The sequence below is a fragment of the Perca fluviatilis genome, chromosome 5 (genome assembly GCF_010015445.1).
Source record: "Perca fluviatilis chromosome 5, GENO_Pfluv_1.0, whole genome shotgun sequence".
NCBI classification, from domain to species: Eukaryota; Metazoa; Chordata; class Actinopteri; order Perciformes; family Percidae; genus Perca; species Perca fluviatilis.
Window position 1 is genome coordinate 24,968,425 of NC_053116.1, and position 22,026 is coordinate 24,990,450.

Consider the following 22,026-nt stretch of genomic DNA (forward strand, 5'->3'; position numbering starts at 1 on the left):
TGTAAGTGTGTTAAGGATACCAGAGCTCAGGCTTTCTGCTCGATTTTGCTTTCGTTTGGCGTCAATATGCCCTGACAGTATTGGCCCTGACTTTCCTCGGCCAATGTAACCCTGACTTTTTACAAACCATTTATTCTTCCTATTCTCTCTAGCCCGTTTATTCCCTCTCACCCTGTCTCTAGCTTTCTAACCACTTATTCCTTATTATACATAAACACATAAGCTCCAAATTGATCAAATAGCTGTGACAGTCAGGGTCTGCTAATGGTTGCCAAACATCACAAATGGAACCCATTTACAGGCAATTAATCCACACCATATTGAGTGACGCACATTCTCTTTTGTCCACCTTACATTTATTAGTGGAAATATACTATACTGTGCGCAATTGAAAATTGATGCTGGAAGACCTGACTTGCTGCTTATACATGGAATATATCTAGGATGTTTTTAGCCCACATAGCATAGTCAGATGTTTTGGCCCTGACAGAAGCCCCACTGTCACTGAGGAGAAAATAGAAGCAGGGAAAGATTAGGATGTGTGATCTGATAAGGCAGAAGCATTTCTCTCCATGAGAGGCTGCAGCTGTAAAATGCCCCCTTCATGCACCAACTTTACTTCTTTCAGTTTGCATCAGAGAAACTTTTCCATTTAACTTGACCTTTGTTGGAAAAACAACAGATTTTACTTTCAAGCTATTTAGGTTTTATTTAGTCTCGCTTTGCCAGACCATCCTCCAAAGATAGCTAGCTCTGTCTCTATTTAATAGCAGAGATCTGAAAAGCAGTTAACCATATAGTCCTCATAAATCCACCAGAGTTTAAAATTCCAACACAAAGAAAGCTGAAGGAAACGGACATCGTTGAAAAGACATGCATCCGGCGGAAGCAATCCTGGAAGTGGAACGTCATGGATATAGACTAACATTACACACAATACAATTTAAACTGCTTACTATAGATAGTTAATGCACTCTAGGATAAGATGCGGTGAAGTCAAATATAAACTGATAGACTGTGAATGTGCAGGGGTGGAAACTTTGGGCTTAAACCTTCTAGGTTAGAGCTGCTTTAGGTTGTGTTTAAGGAGAAGGAATCAAAAAGAACAAACTGGCTTTGAAGAGTGAAAACGAGCCAATTGCCCCAGATTCAACACAAGGTGGGCTCGAAATTGTTCCATTCTTCTTCTTTTTGTTGGTGTTTCTCAAAGCTGCTGATATCATGAGCTTATATTTACAAAGGATTTCAGTCTTTCAAGTCTTATTTAGCACAGGAGAAGAAAAATAATTTCTAACATTTTTCCGGTTTCTTTGACAGCTGTTGTACATATAAATTAAATTGTTAATACAATTTAGTATGCAACATGTACAGGAGAAGCCAACTAGAGACAGTAATACAAACAAGGTGTGGTATTCTCATTACAGTGGACCATTCATTTACTAATCCATATCTATGATCTATTAGATCACAATTCATAAACAGTGTACTCATCTTAAGCAAGAGGACAATTAACGCATCATTTAATTTCATCAACAAGTCATGAACTTTATTTCATGCCAGAAAAACATAGCATTCACATAACAACTGTATATTCTTCATACAATAAATGATAAAACACTTCAAAAAAAGAGTGAACACATTCGTTCCTCACATTATCTGATCAACCACAGCTCAATATACTATCATACTGTACATTTACCATGTTCTACAACAATAACTAACATCTTACAGCTTTCATTAACTAGCTGTACACAATCTCAATTGACTTTCTGTCTAATTACATTACACCGAACAGTTTCTGCTTAATATCTGTACTCAAAATATAAACTTCTATGTGTGTGTGCACTGTACAGTTTACACTGCAAATGTATAACAAGGACTTTGAGCTCAATTTCTAGAGTGACAGTACAGGCAAATTGCAGACTTATTTGTTTAATTGTTAGCGTCCGCTAATGTTTCACTACACTTTAGTGCAGCTCTTGGCTTGTTATAACAGCAGTTAATTCAACATTTTTAATAGACAATCTACAATAAACACCCATTCTTCACAATTAGGTCCAGGACTTTTCTAAAGTGCAGGAGTGACACACTCGTGACGATACAAGTTTAGATGTGGACCATAATCGTTCATTACTATGGTTTATCTATTGGCTGTTCTAACCCATCAGCAAAAAGACGTTTGGTAGCAAAGCTTTGAAGGCGACAACAAAGTACAATACCACAGACAGAACGAGGGGAAATGCAGGTTAACCCTACCACTAATTATGTTTTTGTCTGTACTGAAGAATGAGTGATGGATGGACAGATCATTGATGTGTTTCTATTTTTGTGGCATCAGTGACATTATATCTATTCTAAGATGTAGTTCTGATTGAAATAAACTACCACTGAGAAATAAGAAAGCATGCAAATCTTTCTATTCTTTTTATTAAATCAGAAACAATAAATGTGCTTGTAAATGAATGTTGGCACATATCCTGATCACACAATGAAATATTGCATTGCCTTCAATTGTTTCTCTCCAAGGTTTTAATTTGTTGCACTCTTGACTGATTTATCTGAGCAGTCTTCTTTTTTTATAACCTGGGAGCTATCGCTTTGCAAAAATCCTAGTCATGCCATAAGGAAAAAAATGGATATCAAAGAACAAAAAATATAAAACAATAACACAATCAGCTCTTCCTCCTGCTTTTATTGTGTTGAATAGCAGCAGCTGCTTTCCCCTGTCAGTTGTTGTTCATAATCCACCAAGAGGCTGTCAAATGAAACAATAATCAAGCATCAATGTTTTATGCTCTTTGCTTGAACCAATCAAATGAGCAATGACAACAGGAAGAGAAGCTAAACATCAGCATGTATTTTTTTCCCTTAGGAAAGCAATGACCTTCTAAGATTACAATTCATTATCTAATACAGTATTTGTCACACATTAAACATGCATTAACTGATTTTTGTTTGTTGGCCACTTGGCGGCAACAGAAACAAGCTGTAAACACAACACTGACACATTATCACCTTTTAAGTTGATATGACAAACAGTTGCCTATTTACACATCCAGCAGATACAGAGCAACATTAGTATTAATGTATAGTCATGTTTTTGGACACCTGATGAATATGAGTCCAATATTCACTCTGCTTTTAGCTCTGTTTTGGTCTCCACCAACTCCTGAGGAAAATATCTGGCTCTTCAGATGGTAAATGCTCCACTATATTAACTAACTTGTTGCTAACTTTATCTGCTATTAGGTGGTGCATAGTGGGTTTATCAGAGCGTTTTAGCTGAAAACAGCTGCCTGGTGCATCTCGAAAATAACACTGGTGAGAGTGGTGAGAGTGAACCAAAACATTAAAGTTACGGTACAGAAAACCAAAACAATGCACAGAGAGAAGCTAAAATGCTCTGTTAGAACTAAGGGAAACTGCAGAATTGGGTGATAATTATCTGGGTTCAATGACAAACTCATTTCATATAGTCATATAATCTAATAATATAAAAATATTAATTATAGCAGTTTTAATATTAAAGCAAGACTAGAGCACTTTTCCCGCTTCGGTCCCCCTACAGGTTGGAAGTGGAATTGTCCATTACATTACATTATGCAAGTTTGCCAGATCAGGTAGTGGATCTGTAGTTCGAATGAGACGTAATGAGACATTACGACAGCGGTAATGGACAATTCCGCTTCCAACCTGTAGGGGGACCAAAGCGGGAAAAGTGCTCTAGTGTTGCTTTAAAGGCAATATTTACCTTTAAAGCACCTAAATTCTATTGTTTCCCACAAATTATTCACCCAAAAAGACTCCTAGATAATCCTTTCTATCTTGAACCACTGAAAACCCCTGTTTATTATGTGATACATATGCATTAATACTTTTTTCCAAAAGGCCATGCTATTTTTAATTCTATTAAATTTAATTCTTTAAACTATCAGCTAAATCAAACTGGATTCATGTGAGATTTAATGCAAGAAATAGCAGCCTTCATAATGGTTCCTACCTGGGAGGAGCATGGTGGAGACCATCTCCGGCTCTTCCAGTGAGTCGATAATGCAGCGCTGGAAGGTCTTGCTGATGGGCGACTGCAGGTAGCTGAGAGGAGAAAGAGGGAGGAAAAGGATGAGACACATTTTGATTGAGCAGTGAAATTTTCAGAACATGTTTCCTAGTCTAATATGCCATGAAGCCCTTCTGATCCTACCTCATCCAGGAGAGACGATCCTGCCAAAACTCGTACATGATGAAGCATGATCTGTCTGGCAGGTTCTGGACTGAAACGCTAAAAATAAAAAGAGAAAGGGAGAAAAAAGAGAGCAGTGGGGGTGTCTCATATGTTTGGGAAAATGAAAGCAATTTGTAGAGGTTGTATTAAATCACAGAGAGGCGAACAAAGGCACTGAGGCAGACAAAGGGACATACTGCAGGTTGTTTAGCTGGCTGGTGGTGGTATCTGTGTAGATTTTAAGAGCTTGTTGAAACTGCTCCACATCCTTCTCCTTCACAGACATTTGTCTTTGGACCAGAAGTATGTTCTAGAGAGAGAAAACAAACCAAAGTCATAATCACATCTTCAAATAACGTCAAAAGATTAGGTTCATTTTGGATTTTAAGTGCATTTGCATTTATGATTTCCAGCTATTCAAAAATAGAAGATAATGTATGAATCAAATAACTATAAAATATAACATATATTTGGTTCAGTGAAAAGATATCTTGTATAATCTAAAAATAACTTTTCATATTTAGTGTAGCTATATTCAGAAAACGTTGGACTCACCGATTTATATGTCCCTGCCAATGTGTCCTCTTTAAGAGGTTCAAGATGTGGACTCTGAAAATGGGGGCGTAAATATTTCAGTCAGTTCTGAGCAGAACAAGAATTAGCAGCAGAACATGCCTAACCGAATCCAGCTAAATAACGGCCTCTAGTTACAAAGCATTGGCTTTCACAAGGAAGATATCGCCATATTAATTTTAACAACAGCTTCACTGCAGTCCTGAGAACTGTGGTTACACTATATTCTTGTCTGCTTGACCAAGATAAGAAAAAATAATTATTCATGTGTTAGCAGGCAAGCTCATCCTTGCAGCGCTGGCATCTAACCTTGGAACATACCTCATCTATAATTAATATATAATCATCCAAAAATGAATATGCAAAATTAAAAATGAAATAAATACTTCAGGAGCCACCATGTAGCTATTTGTGCTCTTCTTCAGACTTACAGGCAACATATTGGTGGCATTTCGTACATTACACGTAAATTGAAAACATCTGTAAACATCTGTTATCCCAGCTCATAAATAACAGGGTTGCACCAATGCATCAATATCTGTGTGAAACACAGCATGCATTTACCTTTATCTGTTGGCTGCGATTTTGTAGTCTTTATAAACTAAACATGTTTGTGTAAACCGCATCAGTATAGGGCTGATGTGCTTAACTTTATTCAAAATTCAGAGATGAGTTTCCACCGGCTATAATATAATACTATCTACTAAAGGAATAGATTGTATTATATCATAACATTTTGGGAAATACACTAACCCCCATTTTCCACCGGGCGCATCTACGCTCCTTTCCGGAGGCACCGCGGCCCCCATGAGCAATCACGGCCATTCAAGTAAATGCTTGATATTCCACCACCCGCGTCACGGCACGTCCCAGAAGCGTGCGTGAAGCGGCTCTTCGCTCCGCTAAAGATACACGTCAGGTCTATTTTCACGCGAGCGTATATGTCTCCTCTACAACACCATGGACGAAGAGAGATTCATCTTGGAGGTGGAAAAACATAATAGACACCACAGATCCTTTTTTTATAAGGATGCCAGAAAAGAGAAGGTATGGAGAGTGCTTGGATTGGTGGAAAATCCGGGTAATCCGCTTTCTTGCCAAGAGTTAGGTAAAAGGATCGACATCGCTCTCTCGTCTGTCCACTAAATATTAAGCTAGAGCCAGCAGACAATTAGCTTAGCTTAGCATAAAGAGTAGAAGCACAAAAACAGATTTTATACAAACCTCACACTCCAGTTTGTCTATGAGCTGCTCCAGCTGGTTGATCTGGGAGCCCCAGTGGTTGTCTGGCTCCACGCTGACCCCTAAACCCCAGAAATAACATCAGCACAATAGAGGAAGTCTGAACAATTACTTTATATCAAAGTGATGCACTGAGCTAGATCACTACAATATGCCCTTTTAAATTTCCAGGATTTTGCCTAACTTTTGCCCTCATCAGATTTACCTACAGTATCTGAATCACAATGTTCCTGAAACGTACCTGTGGTGAGCATGCCAGAGTAGGGGTCAGTAGGGGAGAGACACATGTTCTTCTGGATGCGTCGGCCGGTGCGTTTGGCCACCCTCTGGATAGGCAGGTCTTCAGGTTTCTTCAGTATCCTCCTCCCAGAACAGCCCTGGTCATGAACTGCCTCCATAGCGCAGTCCAGTGATGACTGAAGGGACTGCAGCTGGGTGGAGGTCTCCCTCAGCAGAAAGCGTGTCACAAACTGATCCAGCACTGATGAACCCTGATACTCCTGAATGGATGTGTAAGGGTAAAAATTAAGAATCTGCAATAATGTGGGAATCAGTCAAAAAATCACTTACTTATTTTATCTAGGAACTGTTTATTGTGCTTTTGTAGTTGATATGATGGACTTGTTTGCCTGTTAAAGGACAATTCCGGCGCAAAATGAACCTAGGGGTTAATAACACATGATTACCGAGTCAACCGTTCTCTGGGATATGTTTTCATGTACAATCGAATGTGTCTCTAGCGTGAAACAAGCTAGCGCAAAGCACTATATTAGCTTATAAAGCTAGTAGTTGGGGCATGGGTAAAGTAAAAAGAAAACACTATTTCTATATCACTAACAAGGCTCAAAATAGCACCACAATTCAATGGTAGCATAATGAGGGTCCCTACATGTAAACCGAAGCATTGAGAACGTTGTAAGTGTACAGACAGTTTATTAAAAAGAGATAGATTATAAAAACAGTAGCGTTCACGTATACAACAAAGACAGTAACATTAATGGACAAAGCGACACCGTGGACACCGTGGACGGAGAGCAGTGAAGTCTATTAGAAGCACTTTTCCAGTGATGGCTTAGCGTTACTGCGCAACCTCCAACTGAGCTTGACGACGTAGATGTGACGTGAGCAACCTGTCTGAAAGTTGTAAGTCTTCTGGTAGCTGTGCCAAGAAAAATCTCAATCATTCCCAATCTTGCAGAAACGGAGAGCGTAGGTATATGTTAAGAAATAACATAGGCACAGGCTAATTATTGCTAACTAAAATGCTAGTTAACAGTAATAATTAAACTAAAACAGCTAATGTAAGTCAAAACTGCCTGCGAGCTTCTTCTGTACTATACGGTACAAGGTAGTGGAGCCTTTTATACATTGTCGTGTTTCTTTAGAAATAAACAATGGACAAATAAAGTCTTTAAACGCTTCAGATGTAAAGTTATTCACTGTCAAAGTGACACCAAAATGAATGGCAGTCAATGGAATGCTAACGGCAGGTGATGGCTTGTTAGCATCAAAGTGGCTCCATAGTAGGTACGCTTTGCGGAGGCTGGCTTATCCCCTTGGTATACAAGCAGGCGCCATCTTGGGAAAGCAGTCATGACCAGTCGAACAACGACAGCCGTGAAACCAGTAACCAGTAACATAGCTCAAGCACGGCGTTCGTCGTTCGACTGGTCATGACTGCTTTCCCAAGATGGCGCCTGCATGTATACGTGAACGCTACTTTCTTTATAATATCTTTTTAATAAACTGTCTGTACACTTACAACGTTGTCAATGCTTCAGTTAACATGTAGGGATCCTCATTATGCTACCGCTGAAGAATGTTGGTGTTGCTATTTTGAGCCTTGTTAGTGGTATAGAAATAGTGTTTTCTTTTTCCTTTACTCTGTAATAATGTGTTATTAACCCCTAGGTTCATTTTGCGCTGGAATTGTCCTTTAATCTCCAGCTCTGGTGAATATATGAACTGTAAAGAAAAAAGCTGCAAGTCCAGACGCCAACTGATTCTTGATTCATGTTATGCTCAGCTTTTTGAGCATGAAAAAAGCTGATTCTCAGATAATCGCCTAATACCCTGAAAGCCTTGTATTTAGATTTTTTGTGGTTTGTCAAGATTATGTTCTCACTCCCCCTTTAAAAAAGGAATAAGATCTTCATTCACCAGGTATCTTATTGCAGTTATTTGGTCAGAGGAACCAGTTAAAACAGCATTATTCCCACCTGCTAAAAACAAAAAAGGAGTAAACACACAGACACATGGTGAAGAAGCATCACTGTGTAGATTAACCTTAATTACAGTAATGAATGCAAGGTAATAATGGTCTATTCCATGAACTGGAAAGTGATATTATTATAATGTATGGATGTCTAGTGCCAGTTTGCGGAGGACTTCCTGAAAACTTTAAGTTTCAGTGCAGTGGCTGCTGTTTGTTTTTTTGCCAGCTCAGATTTTGTGGGTAATGAACCCCATCACCATCACCAGCACCCTGGGGTGCAACAATATAGAGCTCTGAAAAAATGACAAGAAGACATTTGAAAAACAACCACCAAGCTTGTAGTAATCCTTGTTACTACGTGCTCCGTTTCCTCGGCAGCAGAGGCGCTGTACTACATGAGTAATGAACCACAGTTCTTTTTTCAATTTCTCCTCCCTTTGTTTCGAGGCAGAAGATCTGCGACAACACAGTAGAGGGTTTTCTTGTTTTCTCGGGGCACAACAACAACACAGAGGACACATAGTCTGTAGAGTTCATCATTTTGCTCTTTGTTTGTCCAGGCATTTTGGAAGCATTTTGAGTCTTGATGGCCCTTGAGCACTTAGGTTCAGTTTTATCTTCGGTTTAGCAATTTAATATGGCTGATTTCAGGATAGCTATAAAGGCAGCTGCTCTTCAGTGCAAAGAAAGCTTTCTGACTGACTAATAGCAACATGAAATATGCATGAGCTGTAGGAAGGCATGGGTGATATAGAGAAAGGGAAAGTACGTGAGAAAGAGAAAAAAAGACAATGTCGGAGAAGATGGATGCACAGAGAAACGAGATAAATCAGTGAAAGACAAGTGTGCGACTGAGTGAATAATAGACTTATTACTAGATTTATTTTTTTAAACTATGAAAAAAATTTAAGAGAAGGAGATTAGAGCAGTTGAAAAAAGGCCCTGTGTTTGTGGTGCAGTTCTGTGGGAGGACATCTTACATCAGATCAGTTGGACAGCTGGGGGGGTTGTCAGCCTTAGTTACTGTCATTTATGCTCCACTATCACCCTATATTCCCTCCCTTCATCAGTGACACTCACTTCCTGCACTGCAGTCAAAATTATAGTAAGTCTGTATCCACACTCAAGCATCTATCCATGCACCTGATTCTCTTCCCTTGCCAAATATAAATAAATATTCACCAGTTGGCTTAACATGGAGGGTTAGCTGAGATCGATAAAGAGTGAGCTGAGCTATTGATTATGTCTTAGTGTAAGATCTCTGATGATGATCCTGACCGTGTATGCCTAAAACAACATGATTACAGCCCTGCACTTTAATCCCCTGTACATCTGATGGAATATACAGTATGTTCTGTTCTGCTCGACCAGGCTTCATAACAGGATTTCATAACGCTCTAATTAGCATTTTTCGCAATTCAAGGCTAGTGATTTGATGAGATACTGGCTCGTTATCTGTGAAAGAAACGGTAGTGTAACAGTTTCGGTCTTTTGAACTGAAAAGCATTGATCTTTATTTCAGCTCCAAAGCCATATATTTACAATTAGAACAGAATATATGATTAATGAAACCAGAGGTATGAAAATATGTTATGATACTGGTTACTGGATACTGGTTTGAAATAAAAGCCCAAAAATACTCAATTTAATGTCAAATGAACAATGTATTGCAATCAGTGTTATCATGTAACAATGAAAGACACACAAGAGTTAACTCTTAAATGTGAAGTGTTGCTGCTTTTCCCTGTTTTATATCTAGTTGATTATATTTGGGTTTCTAATAACCCTTTTGCACAATGTCAGTCCAACACTTTGGTCCATACTGAAACAACTATTTGATGGATTGTCATGAAACTTTGTACAGATATTCATGGTTCACAGACTATTAATCAAACTGACTTTTTGATCCCCTGACCTTTCCTCTAGCACCACCGTGAAGTTTACATTTGTGGTATTGAGTGAAATGTCTTGACAACAATTGGAATTAAATTTGGTTCAGCTATTCATGACCATAGACTGTAAAAATAATGGACGAAGCTTCTGGGCCCGAAAAGTGAAGCCAATGCGGAAATACTTTAAACTGATTAGCTCACCTGGTTGAGGATGCGGCCCATGTACAGAGGCTCAGTCCTTGTTGCAGCGGCCGCAGGGTCAGTTCCAACCTCTGGCCCTTTGCTGCATGTCATCCCCCTCTCTCTCCCACTTTCCTGACTTAAGCTGTCTTATCAATAAAGGCAATAAAGCCACACAAAAAACATCTTTTAAAAAAAATGCCCCTTTTCATTTTCATTTTCAGCAGCGGGCAACCACTGGTTGCAAAAAGAAGTAAATTTCTATAGAAGTTAATGGGAAAATAACACTACTTCTCTACCTCAATCAATATTTTCATAATGAGTTTATGGCCTCGATCGCTACTTTCAAGTCTCCTTCAATACGGCAGGATGCTCATTTAGTAAATTAAAATTGACAATAAAGCAGGAGATGCTTTAGGGCGGTGGCTATACGCCGACCTGTCAACCATGATAGAATCTTAGCAATGCTAACCACGGCACTGTGTACATTAAAATACGTCCACTATTTTTACAGTCAGTGTTCATGACTCTCAGGATGAACTGAAATAACTTCAGTGATCCTCAGACATTTCCTGGAGCATCATCATCAGGTCACATTTTTAATTTATACTTATATAATCCTTTGTTTTATAGGTGCAAAACTGATAATAATGTTTTAGACTACACATAACATATTAAGAAGAAAAATAACCAACAGATTATTAAATAATGAATGTTGCATCTCTATGACCTCCACAGCAATCAGTATATCTACAATACCTGCACCATATTTTGAAATAAGCCTACATTTATTGTAGTTCAAAAATTTCCAAAAGAGCTCAAAATTGTGTTCACATAAATTGCTTTTCTTCCTCCTTACTTTCTGTCCAGCAGATTTACAAATGGCTGTTGTTGTAAGGGTCTGTGAACTCATGTTTGTTAGTCAGAAGAGGCAGAGCAGAGTCAGTCATGCTGGGCAAAAAAACGGCCTGAAAGTCTGAATGCTTGGAGGCATGCATGACGGATGCTTGAAATGGATAATAGTCCGCTTAAGTCACACTACATTTAAATGTCTTGTCATTCAACACAGTGCAGAGGTGAAAGCCACCATCACCCACCTCTTTAGTTTTATCCATGGCCTTCAAAATGGCCACATTCAGCTTCTCCAGAGCAGACAGGACATTGACGTATTCCCCCAGATGTGGAGTGAAGTACTCTAGAGGAGAAGATTTGTTGAGCATACTTTGTATAAATGGTGTTTTCATACAAGAAGGAAACAATTCAATGTGAAATTAATAGCATTCATTTGAATTAAAGTACATTGGCCACTGTCATAATTATATCTTAATTTCCGAGTCACTGGCCCCAGTCAGTGACTTATGTTTAACTCATGATCATCTTTAGCCAATAGCACCAGCTAAAATAATGAAGCCATGGGCTTTTGTGATACATAAAAGTGATCTTATGCGCTGTATATAAAGGTTTGAGACTGATTTCATTAGCAAATTTGTTGCTAAAATAATGAATGACACATAATCACCTGAGATTTTGTCTATGTCCAGGTTGCTGTGAGGCAATGGGAAGACAAAAAAAGAGACATGTTAATTAAAGAGATGTCATTGGGAAGCCAGAAGTATTTTTGTCAAGTCTTTTTGTCCGACTTTGGTGATCCTCTGACTTTTTATCAAACGTCATCATCAGGAAAATATTTCAATTTGTCCAATACTTTGGTTTGTGACTGTGTTTAGTGCTAATTAGCAAATGTTAGCATGCTAAACTAAGATGGTGAACATTACACCTGTAAGCATTGTACCTGTTTATCATCAGTGTGTTAACATTTTTAGCTCAAAGCACAGCCTCAGCCACTAGGGTGACCAGATGTCCAAGTTTTCCGGGGACAGGCCATGAGCAGACCGCAAAGTGAAATAATATTTTGCATGGCAAGAAATACTGGGCAGCACAGCCTACCGGTTTAACGTCTTAATCACATTTTGATTGTTTTTTAAAACAGTTACCATGGTCAAAATATGTGGAACAGGAATTGTCCCCCTTTTTTAATTCACAGATAATAACATTATATTTTAATGATATAGTGACTGCCAAACTTGAAATGTCCCCATTTTTATTTATTCTTTTACGTCTCCAGTTTTTATTTCAGAAATCTGGTCACCTTACGTAGACTATTGTTTTCTTGTAGTGTTCGACCCATAGACATTATATATAATGGACCAACAGATCCCGTTGCTCTGGACGGAGACCAGTGAAGGATATTAGAAGCACTTTTCCGGTGAGCGCTGAGCGTTACTGCGCAGCCTCCAACTGAGCTTGACGACGTAAATGTGACGTGAGCAACCTGTCTGAAAGTTGTAAGTCTTCTGGTAGCTGTGCCAAGAGAAATCTCAATCATTCCCAATCTTGCAGAGATGAAGAGCGTAGGTATATGTAAGGAGATAATATAGGCACAGGCTAATTATTGCTAACTAACATGCTAGTTAAGATTAGTAATTAAACTTAAACAGCTAATGTAAGTCGAAACTGCCTGCGAGCTTCTCCTGTACTATACGGTAATTCCTCTACTATGCAACAGTAAGCGTGGTTATGACACAATCGTTAGCCTATTTTTACAAAAACGTCTGCTACAGAGCCATAACATGAGCTACAAGGTAATGGAGCCTTTTATACATTGTCATGTTTCTTTAGAAATAAACAATGGATAAATAGAGTCTTTAAACGCTTCAGATGTAAAGTTATTCGCTGTCAAAGTGACGTCAAAATGAATGGCAGTCAATGGGATGCTAACGGGAGGTGAGTGCTGGTTAGCATCAAAATTGGGCCATAAGAGCTACGCTTGCCAGACGCTCGCTTACCCCCTTGGTTGAACCTTTCCATTTGAAAAAAGGACGCAGTGATTTTCACAGTTCAATCTCAAAACGATGTGCAGCATTTTGCTACAGTTTGGGTTGAACGACATGTTTACTCGAAACGGTGTGAAACGATGTGCAATGGGCTTTGAGGTATGTTTTCTTTTGTTTGGTGGATGTGTCAGAGGTGTTACTCAATCAGCAGTGACGTGTTTGTAATCTTGTCGTATTAAAAAGACAGGTTTTGCGCACACAACAGGGTGTTCAACACTCCATAGTTTCAGATTTAAAAAAACCTTGCAACGTTTTGTCGGGGCTGAACATGCCCCTAACCTCTGAGGAGCTTTGAGACAAGTCAATAATCACAGTAGCACTATTGCCTTGCAAATAAACGTAGAAACACTTGCACATAAAGTATAAGTAAAGTATAGTATAATATATTGTATTTATAGTCTTCTCATATATTTAATGTATAGTGATTGACTTGATTTTACTAAACATTGTCATAGTAAGGCGAAATGTCTTGGAGATCATATTTGTGTTGTTTCAGTGAGTATTGTATGATCTTATAGTTTCAATAATTTAGAAAGAAAATATTTAAATGAATGCCCAGCTAGGGTGTTTAATTGTTTGTTATGTATTGCAAGCTTTCTGTGATTGGTTGGTACTTCAGTGATGCCATCAGCAAAGAAGTGATTTCTCACATTTCATTAGCATTGTGCCCACAGACACAGCAAAGAATGTCCTCTTGGGTATTTCTTTAGCTACAACACCAGACATTTTTCATTCCCCTAAATTGTTTTCAAGTTGAATGTTAGCCAGTGGCACAGGCAAATGTTTTGCATCTTTTACAATTTTGTTTGTGCTCATCAGTGTGCAAACAGAGTTCTGCAAACTCTTGAGGCTTTCACACCAGAATTAAAGCTCTCTATGGAATATTGACATCATCTTCACTGAAGTGAGGTGTTGACATCTCACTGCCAGGCAGCAGGAGAGCAGAAGGGGCTACAGATGGCAGCAGAGTTGGAAGACTTCTAAAAGGAAGTTAGGCTTACTCTGTGTGTTGCCTGTCGATAGAGCAATACAGCTCCTGCATCTGGTCGTCAGTGAGGACACCATCAGCGAAGTATGACTGGAACTCCTCCAGGGACAGCTTCCCATCGTCTGAAAGGAGACAAACCCGTGAAAAGGATACCTCAGTGAAGCCTGAAAGGTTTTACCACCTTAATGAAGAGTTTTTCCATTATTTGTTATAATGTTACAAGGCTCACTTTTACTACCAGCGATAACCTCAGAGGTGCTGCTGCAAGTGAAATTATTTCATTTAAATCAGCATAATCCTAAAATCTGTCTTTATTTAGCTTTAAGACCTTGGTCAAGGACAAAACTACACTTAGAAGTCTTTCACATAAAGCTGAATTAAACTTTGGCAGTATGTTCCTTTTATGCAACTCCATTACTGCAGCAAATTAATATTTGTTAGAGATGTTAAACAGTTGAAAATCACATTTCTGCTCTTAGGAGTAGTAATAATTTAATTGAGTGCCGCATTTTCTTTTCAAACGACACCACATCGCTGTTTTATTTCCTCACAGCTGAAAACCCAACTGCAAAATAATCTTCCAACTGTTTTGATTTCTGCTACAATTCATTTCTCCTTTTACAATTTTGTAACAATCCCATTAACACAGTTTGAACATCAACCAATCTTATAGCAGCATGGATTAGTAAACACAAAGACAAGTATATGTCGAAGATAAGCGGTGTCTGGGCCTGTGTGCTGCAGGGCCAGCAGAAGGATCGAGGGCTAGTTTGAGTAGTCAGAGCAGAACTTACTAGCAGGCTAACTTCAGATGTTAATGAGATCTCACCACCATCTGCCCAGCTTCGCTGCACTGAAACCTTTTGAGACCCGCCTCTGAGATCTCTGCCAGGCTCAGACTGACAGGCCTGAGCCAACAGTAAATCATATCATCTGTTATGTTTGTGAGAACTATTTTGACTTGTTGCCAGCTCACACAGTGGATGGCTCTGGACACGATGCAGCAAAGGCTTGTTAGCAAAATGACAAATTTGAAAAAAGAGATTTGCTGTTGTATTTTGTGTTTGTTACATAAAGTAACATTAAAAGTGTTTTACATTGTTTTGTTGTTAATCATTACATACTGATCATACCCTTAAAATGGAAATTGTACTGAACATTTGTTGTGGTCTGGCTACATTAAACCTCAGATGAAAGATGAAGCTATTCGAATTATAATCAATTATAAATAAAATCTTCTCTCCACATGATGTAGGAGTAAACACAATCTGTTGCACCTCTGACTCATTCTCCAGCCTTCTCCATCAGAGCTGTTTAGGTGTAGATTCACACCCTGTTAGACACCCGAATACAAGTTACAGTGAGGCTCAGATGGCACGTTATGCAAGTGTTTGCTGTTTCTCAGAGCAGAGCAGCAGAGCGATTGAGCTTCTAGACAGTATTTGTCTCACAAGCTAAAGGACAGTAATCTGGGCAGCATGTGCTTTGCCTGGGAGATTTATAATTTGTTTTCAAATGTCATCATTAGGCAGAATGTGCAGAAGCAGGCTTTGAAGGTGCTTAATGACAACTGGTGTTGAAGCGTTTAGTAAATAACCGATTAGTGAGACTCTCAACTGAAAACCATACAGCATTGTAGGTTGTTTGGTCAAACACTTAAAAATGATTTATGTTTTTGGCAGAGGGAATAATTATTATTGTCTCGTGAAGTAGAGAGATGGTTTTACAGCTTTTTAGTTACCTAAACTTAACCAAACCATTTAACCATTTTTGTCATGCATTTATCAAGCAAAGATGGCAAAAACATATGTTGCTTCCCCATTCTTAAATGTGAGGATTTTCTGTCTTTTTCTGTTTTATATCAATTTAAAAATCCAGTTATAAAAAAATAATCATTGGTTGTAGATATAATGTACCTGTGTTGTGGACATTTGTATTGACCATACATCCGTATAAACATGCTAGTATAAGAGCAGACTACACATGTGTAACAACATGCACTAATTATTATTTATTGAAACAGTGCAAGCAATGCACAACTCAACTGTCCTCCTCTCAATGTTGAATTTATTTCATGTCTTATGCAGACTTTTCTTTTAATGATATTTTACAATGTGATATATCGATGACATTTAAAATCTTTTGTAGTTCTGTGGGAGGAAAAGAGCTGGTTACTGTCATCAACATTCAGCTCCTAAGACAGTGAGATTCAATTTAAGAATATGCAGATTTTGCAGCAATTGATCCTGAGGCTTCGTGACTAACAACTGTCAATACAACACCTCTGCAGGGGGAACGACGACAGAAATGAGGCAGTTTAGCTTTAATTGTCACATTTCACACTAAATAAAACTGCAGCTCTACCTGCAACCTCAAAGAAAATCCTTCCCTGTACTAAAGCTTGTATCTTTTCAGGAACGCTTTCCATGAGGGAATCCTAAAGGGCTAAAAACCACAGCAGCACCAATAATTCATAAAGCACAACTGGGCAATTCAAAGGAATATGAGAGATAACAATAGACTGAAGCACATAGATAATACATAGACTCTCCTTACAGAGAAACATGGTGAACCATGTTTAGAATTTCAAAGGTATGTTTATGATTGTGCAGTATATATTCTGTATATATATGTATATATATATATATATATATATATATATATATATATATATATAAAGTTTAAAAAATGAAAGCAATCTCTCTTTGTATATGTTGTCCAAATTCCAGGTGTCAAACCTGTTCATGGAGTCAATTTGTTGCTAAAATATTCAAATGACAGCCGGATATCTGCTTCTAGCAAACTACTGATAATGTTCCTCTCTTCCACCCAGAACTGCAGCACTTATGTACATCACTGCATCCTTTGAGGATGCTGCAGTAGTCTACAATCATCTCTGCTACTGCACTGAATACAGCATGAATTAAAAAACTGCAAGGAAGTGAGGCAGAAACCTCAGTGATTCTTATTATCTGAGTGTCAAGACAGAAAAAGCAAAACTATGCAGTGCCCAACCAGTGCTGTATGGGAAACCAATCACTGGCTTTGACAAATCATTTTTCAGCCCACTGCTTGTTATAACGATTCAGCCCAGATGATGACACTTTGGTCTGTTTGTTATGAAAGTCTCCTGAAGGCAACTGTGTGACTCTCAAAATGCATGGCTCTGCCATTAGAGTTTGATTATTTTAAAAGACTAAAACCTAACTGCTTACATATCAGTGTTTTCACTCATGTTATTGTTTTTTCCTGATGACAAATCAGAGTTGCGCTGAAAAATTCTAATATGGTTCAAATCCGCTGTGCACATCTCTGAGCTCAGTGTGCATTAATATAATGTATTAGAAACGAATCTTAGCACAAGGCTGGTGAGTGAAAGTTTAAAGTTGAGTCTACTTCATGTTCTTGTTACAATTGTTTTATTGCTTTAAAAAAATGTAATTCCTCATTCCAACAGCATGAAGGAATCAGAGTGCAGTGGGTTTGTAGCCAGCCCTCATTATGTGGCAAATCCGCAGTGCTCGAGGCGTATCATGGCAGCCCACTCAGTGCTGATTGGTAGGAGGCACTTTCCTCGGTGGTGCACGACTCAGTGAGTTCGTGAAGACGAGAACCAAGCAGAGCTGGGCTGCCAATTGAAGATAGCTAATACAAACACACAACAGAGTTTTCTTCTCTCGCTTTGTCTTCCTTCTTTCTACAAAGACTGAAAAATAAAAGCTTTGTGTGAGTGCTGGAGGACGGCGGTTGGAGAGGAAGAACACGAGGAGCAGACTCAAGGCTTCAGAGAAATGCATGTAATAGTAATGCCTTCCTTACTGAAATGGAGTCATCAAATATTTATTTCTAATAAAATGTCACACCTATGTTGTGTTTTCAGCCACTGTGTTCTACTAATTCACAAAGTAAGAAATAAAAATCCACCCACCCTTTTCTTTTATCTTCTACAGTTTCTTCACAGCAGACGCAAAGAAAAAGGACCTTTTAAGGGCTCTTTCATAATTCACAAACTGTTGTATTTTTTTTTCGTATCTGAATATCTCCACGTGAGCTGTGAGGCACCCCAGACAACCCCTGCTCATGGCACATGTTGCATCATTAATCCTGCTCTTATGTAACACTCTCACTGTCCTCCTGAGGGAGCTGATCAGACTTCGTCGATACTCTGCATGCCTTATTCTCTTACCCCTTTTGCGTTGTACATTCCCTTAAATGGAGATGCAGTACATTAATAAAAAATTAAGAGCAAAACCTGTTCTTGTTTGTCAGCACTGTTTTTAATGTAGAGCTGAATGTTCTGTTTTCCCAGGAGGTATTTGGGCGGGGGGGATGGGGGGGTGTTCCTTTGAAGTAAAGAGCTGATTTAAATGTTACACTGTATTACACCAATCAAATGTAATATTGACATGTTTGCAGAGGGAATATATGAAAATCACATTAGGTGCAAGTCTCCAGTGAATTTGTACCATCTGGAGTTAAAAAATGTGTTTTCTAATGAAGCCACATTTACTGTAAAGCAAGTTTACTTATACTACAGGTTTGAGTATACATATGTTGCAGTCTCACTGAGGATATATTATTGGATATTACTGAGATAAGCACTGCATGGCGAGCGGCTGCATCGAAGGAGTTCATCCTGTCAAATCCAATCGCATCCCGAAACCAAAAAGATGCAGCTGCACCTGACCTTGGTTATTTATATCCTTTCTACCTGGATCCCTCAAGGATGGCAACAAAACCGAAAGATCCACCAGAGTCACATAAATCCCCCCTGAGACAAAACAGGCCTCTGTCTGAGCAGAGCCATTACAGTTGTGCCTTTTCTCTCACTGGTGTGTCTCATTTCTGTGTGCAACAACTCCTTCAAAAAGACTGTTAATTGAGTTTTAATTAGCCGTGTAATCTGATTAGCTGCATATTTTGCTTACTCACCATTTTTGTCTGCCCGGCGGAATATCTGCAATAACAGGAGAAGATCATGTTAAAGTCTCTTTAGGTTTGGGCATAGGCAAACAAAAGACAGTGGAACAAATTAAAAACATTCGTCAACGATATGGGAAGTTTTGAGCAATTAAGACGAAGAACAGTTCAGTGAGGCAATCCGTTGGTATAAGAACTGTTTTCTTTTTTCTTTATGCACAGGAGGAACATTTAAGAGAACTTGTAATTTTCACATTTCAATAACAAAAGAAACATGAGACATCTCAGGAAATGAAACACTGACATGTACTGTATCTGCACCCACGAGGAGCTTTGGAATAATAGCTTTTATATTTGTTTATTTTTCTCTCCGGGCATTGATAATGGCCGTGCTGCTTTAAGATGTTTCCCTGCTGTGAACACGGTTATAAAATCATCACTGATATCTTCAACCTGATCTCCGTGTAACACAGACAATGTGAGAAGTCAAAATCCCTTGACGGAGTGTGAGGTGTTTAGTGTTATATCAGATTGGCACCTCTATTATTTTAGAGTGGGTTTTTTTCTTCGGTTCGATCACCCCGTGTGGACCAAGAGAGTCCAGTGGCTGCTTGATTTACTGTATCATCAGAGTGGAGCGGTGCACTCGCATCCTGTTATTTGTTGTTATTGATTTGTTTTGTTTTTATTTCTTGTCTGCTGTTCTGTTCTTTACATATTCGAAATAAAACCAATCAATCAATCAATCTTGTAATGCCTTCTGGCTATTTTATTGTACGCTTCTGTTTCTGTCAATGTGAAGTAAGCTACAGGAAAGCTTCTCAAACCATTATTCATGTTGACTTTTAGCTGTGATCTCAAGTATAAAGGATTTGTAGTGAATGCAATAAACCATGCAAAACAACTGGTATGGCCCTTTAACATCTCTGGGCTGACTAGCTGACATGATGACTTCTGGATGCAGGTGATGGCATTAAAACCTGGAGGCAGCACCATCACTGTCAAATCTTCCCAAACCGGAAAAGTGCTGATGCAAGAAGCCAACAGGGAGCTGCTCCATAAAATCTGGGAAACAAATTAAGAGCAATAAACATCGGCTCTGGAGAAACCTGAGGAGGAGATTTACTGGCCTTTTATTCTCCTTTGTGCTGTTAAGAGGGAGGATGGTGGAGTCGATGAAGCCCATCCTACAGAGGCAAAGATCATCTAAAAGCAGTAGGCTATTAGCCCCATTGATGCTGCTCGGTTGAATTAGAAAAACAACACAAAAAGCCTCCTCAAGTCTAAGAATTGTAATGAGTCTGTGTAGAGGGAGACAAGCCCAAATTTTCTGTAAAAGCTTGCAGATATGAGTGTGAGCATCAGCATAATTTAGTTGTTAGGAAGACAGAGGAATAAAAAGAGAACATAATCAGTGCAGGTTAATGACAGTAAAGTTAGATAAGTTGTCTATCCAGTGATCACACTTATAATTTCTGCAGCTGTTAGAGAATACATTACCATCCATTAGCTACTGTAATAGGTTCAGAGAAGATGCGTTGGGCTGGAAAGAATGGATGCTAACTGCATTTAAACCAAATGCGTACTTGCTGCAGTCTAATGTTCCTCTCGCTGGACAATAATTTGCCCCGAGGAAACTGGAGAATGTTATTTACAGCCAGCTGTCAGGAAGTCTAAGGCTGGGAAATGATGCTGCTAATACACTGACTTGTATTTGTGTCCTCAGTAAACCAGAGGCAAACAGCCAAAAAGGCTCCAAACATAAAGCCATGTTTTTTTGTTTGTTTTTTAAATATACTGAAATATTGCATGCACTGCATTAGTATTGCAGTATTCTATATGTTTTCATACTGTAGCAAAAAACAACAACCAGGCAGCTGAGTTAGAGAACATGTATATTGCATGTAATTCCAATCCTCTGTCAACTCCATGGGCAAGCGATATCCTGATTAAAAAATCCTTTAACATCTTTCTATTTTTATGTTTCTGTTTGGAGCTGTGTGAAGGGAAGGCTGCTCATTAAGAATTCATGTTATGTTTAATATAGACCCTGTTTCATCCAGGGTACAACCAATGTCATGAGCCTCATTATTATATGAAAAATAAATGTAAAACAGCCAAATTAAAACAGCTACATTGCAATGTTTTGCAATTCAAATAAATTAAAACATGTGTAGGCTATGTCAGATGACTATATGTTGTGGCATCTCTTTTGTCATTCACACACTAATGGGCATACATTCACCTTTCTTACATAATAGGGCTGCTGCACATCAAGCATGATGTGAATGAGAGGCCGACTACCTCAATATAACCCATTCATAAAGAGCAGAATGGAGGACGGTGTATTACTCATATTGCGCCCTTGTGAAGGTGGACGTAAGCAAATCATGTCTAAATATGGATACAAACAACCATGCTTAAAATTAACCAAACAAAAATATGTTTTAATGAGAAATTCATCACACCAAAAAAACAGGGTTTACTTACATCATGAAAATGAGAGATGCCTTGATTTTGGTTGTGGTCAAGCTGTTTCCTCAAGTGTTCGTGCTTTGCAGACTGAAGACACATGGTGATCATCTCTGTACAGGCCAGCATCTTGCCGCTTTCGATGCGATTTCTTTTTTAAATGAAAGATTGTTGTCCTGTCCTTGTGTTTTTGGGGAGGGCTTGTCCTTGCCAAAGGTGGATGGTGGGAGGATAATGTTGGTCCTGTGTTGCAGTCAGGATGAGATGGACCAGCCTGATGCCCGCTGCCTGCTGCATGTACGTCGACCGCAGCAGAGAAAACTCCGCCTCTACGGCCAGCAGCAGCGATTCATAAAATGCACCATCTGCTGGTGGGAGCACGCACACACACACACACACACACACACACACACACACACACACACACA

General features: G+C 38.9%; 1 protein-coding gene across 1 annotated transcript; it reads right to left on the bottom strand.

Moving 5' to 3' along the window:
- Positions 1 to 1,519: 1,519 nt before the first annotated feature.
- On the bottom strand, positions 1,520 to 21,936 carry LOC120559745 (N-terminal EF-hand calcium-binding protein 1-like). Its single transcript, XM_039801734.1, has 12 exons — positions 21,617 to 21,936; positions 19,139 to 19,163; positions 14,220 to 14,328; positions 11,844 to 11,869; positions 11,422 to 11,519; positions 6,279 to 6,537; positions 6,020 to 6,099; positions 4,778 to 4,831; positions 4,420 to 4,532; positions 4,202 to 4,279; positions 4,001 to 4,092; positions 1,520 to 2,755 (listed from the first exon to the last, which is right to left on the bottom strand). The coding sequence occupies exons 1-12, from the start codon at positions 21,725 to 21,727 to the stop codon at positions 2,727 to 2,729; spliced, it is 1,074 nt and encodes a 357-aa protein (XP_039657668.1). The 5' UTR covers positions 21,728 to 21,936; the 3' UTR covers positions 1,520 to 2,726.
- Positions 21,937 to 22,026: the final 90 nt, after the last annotated feature.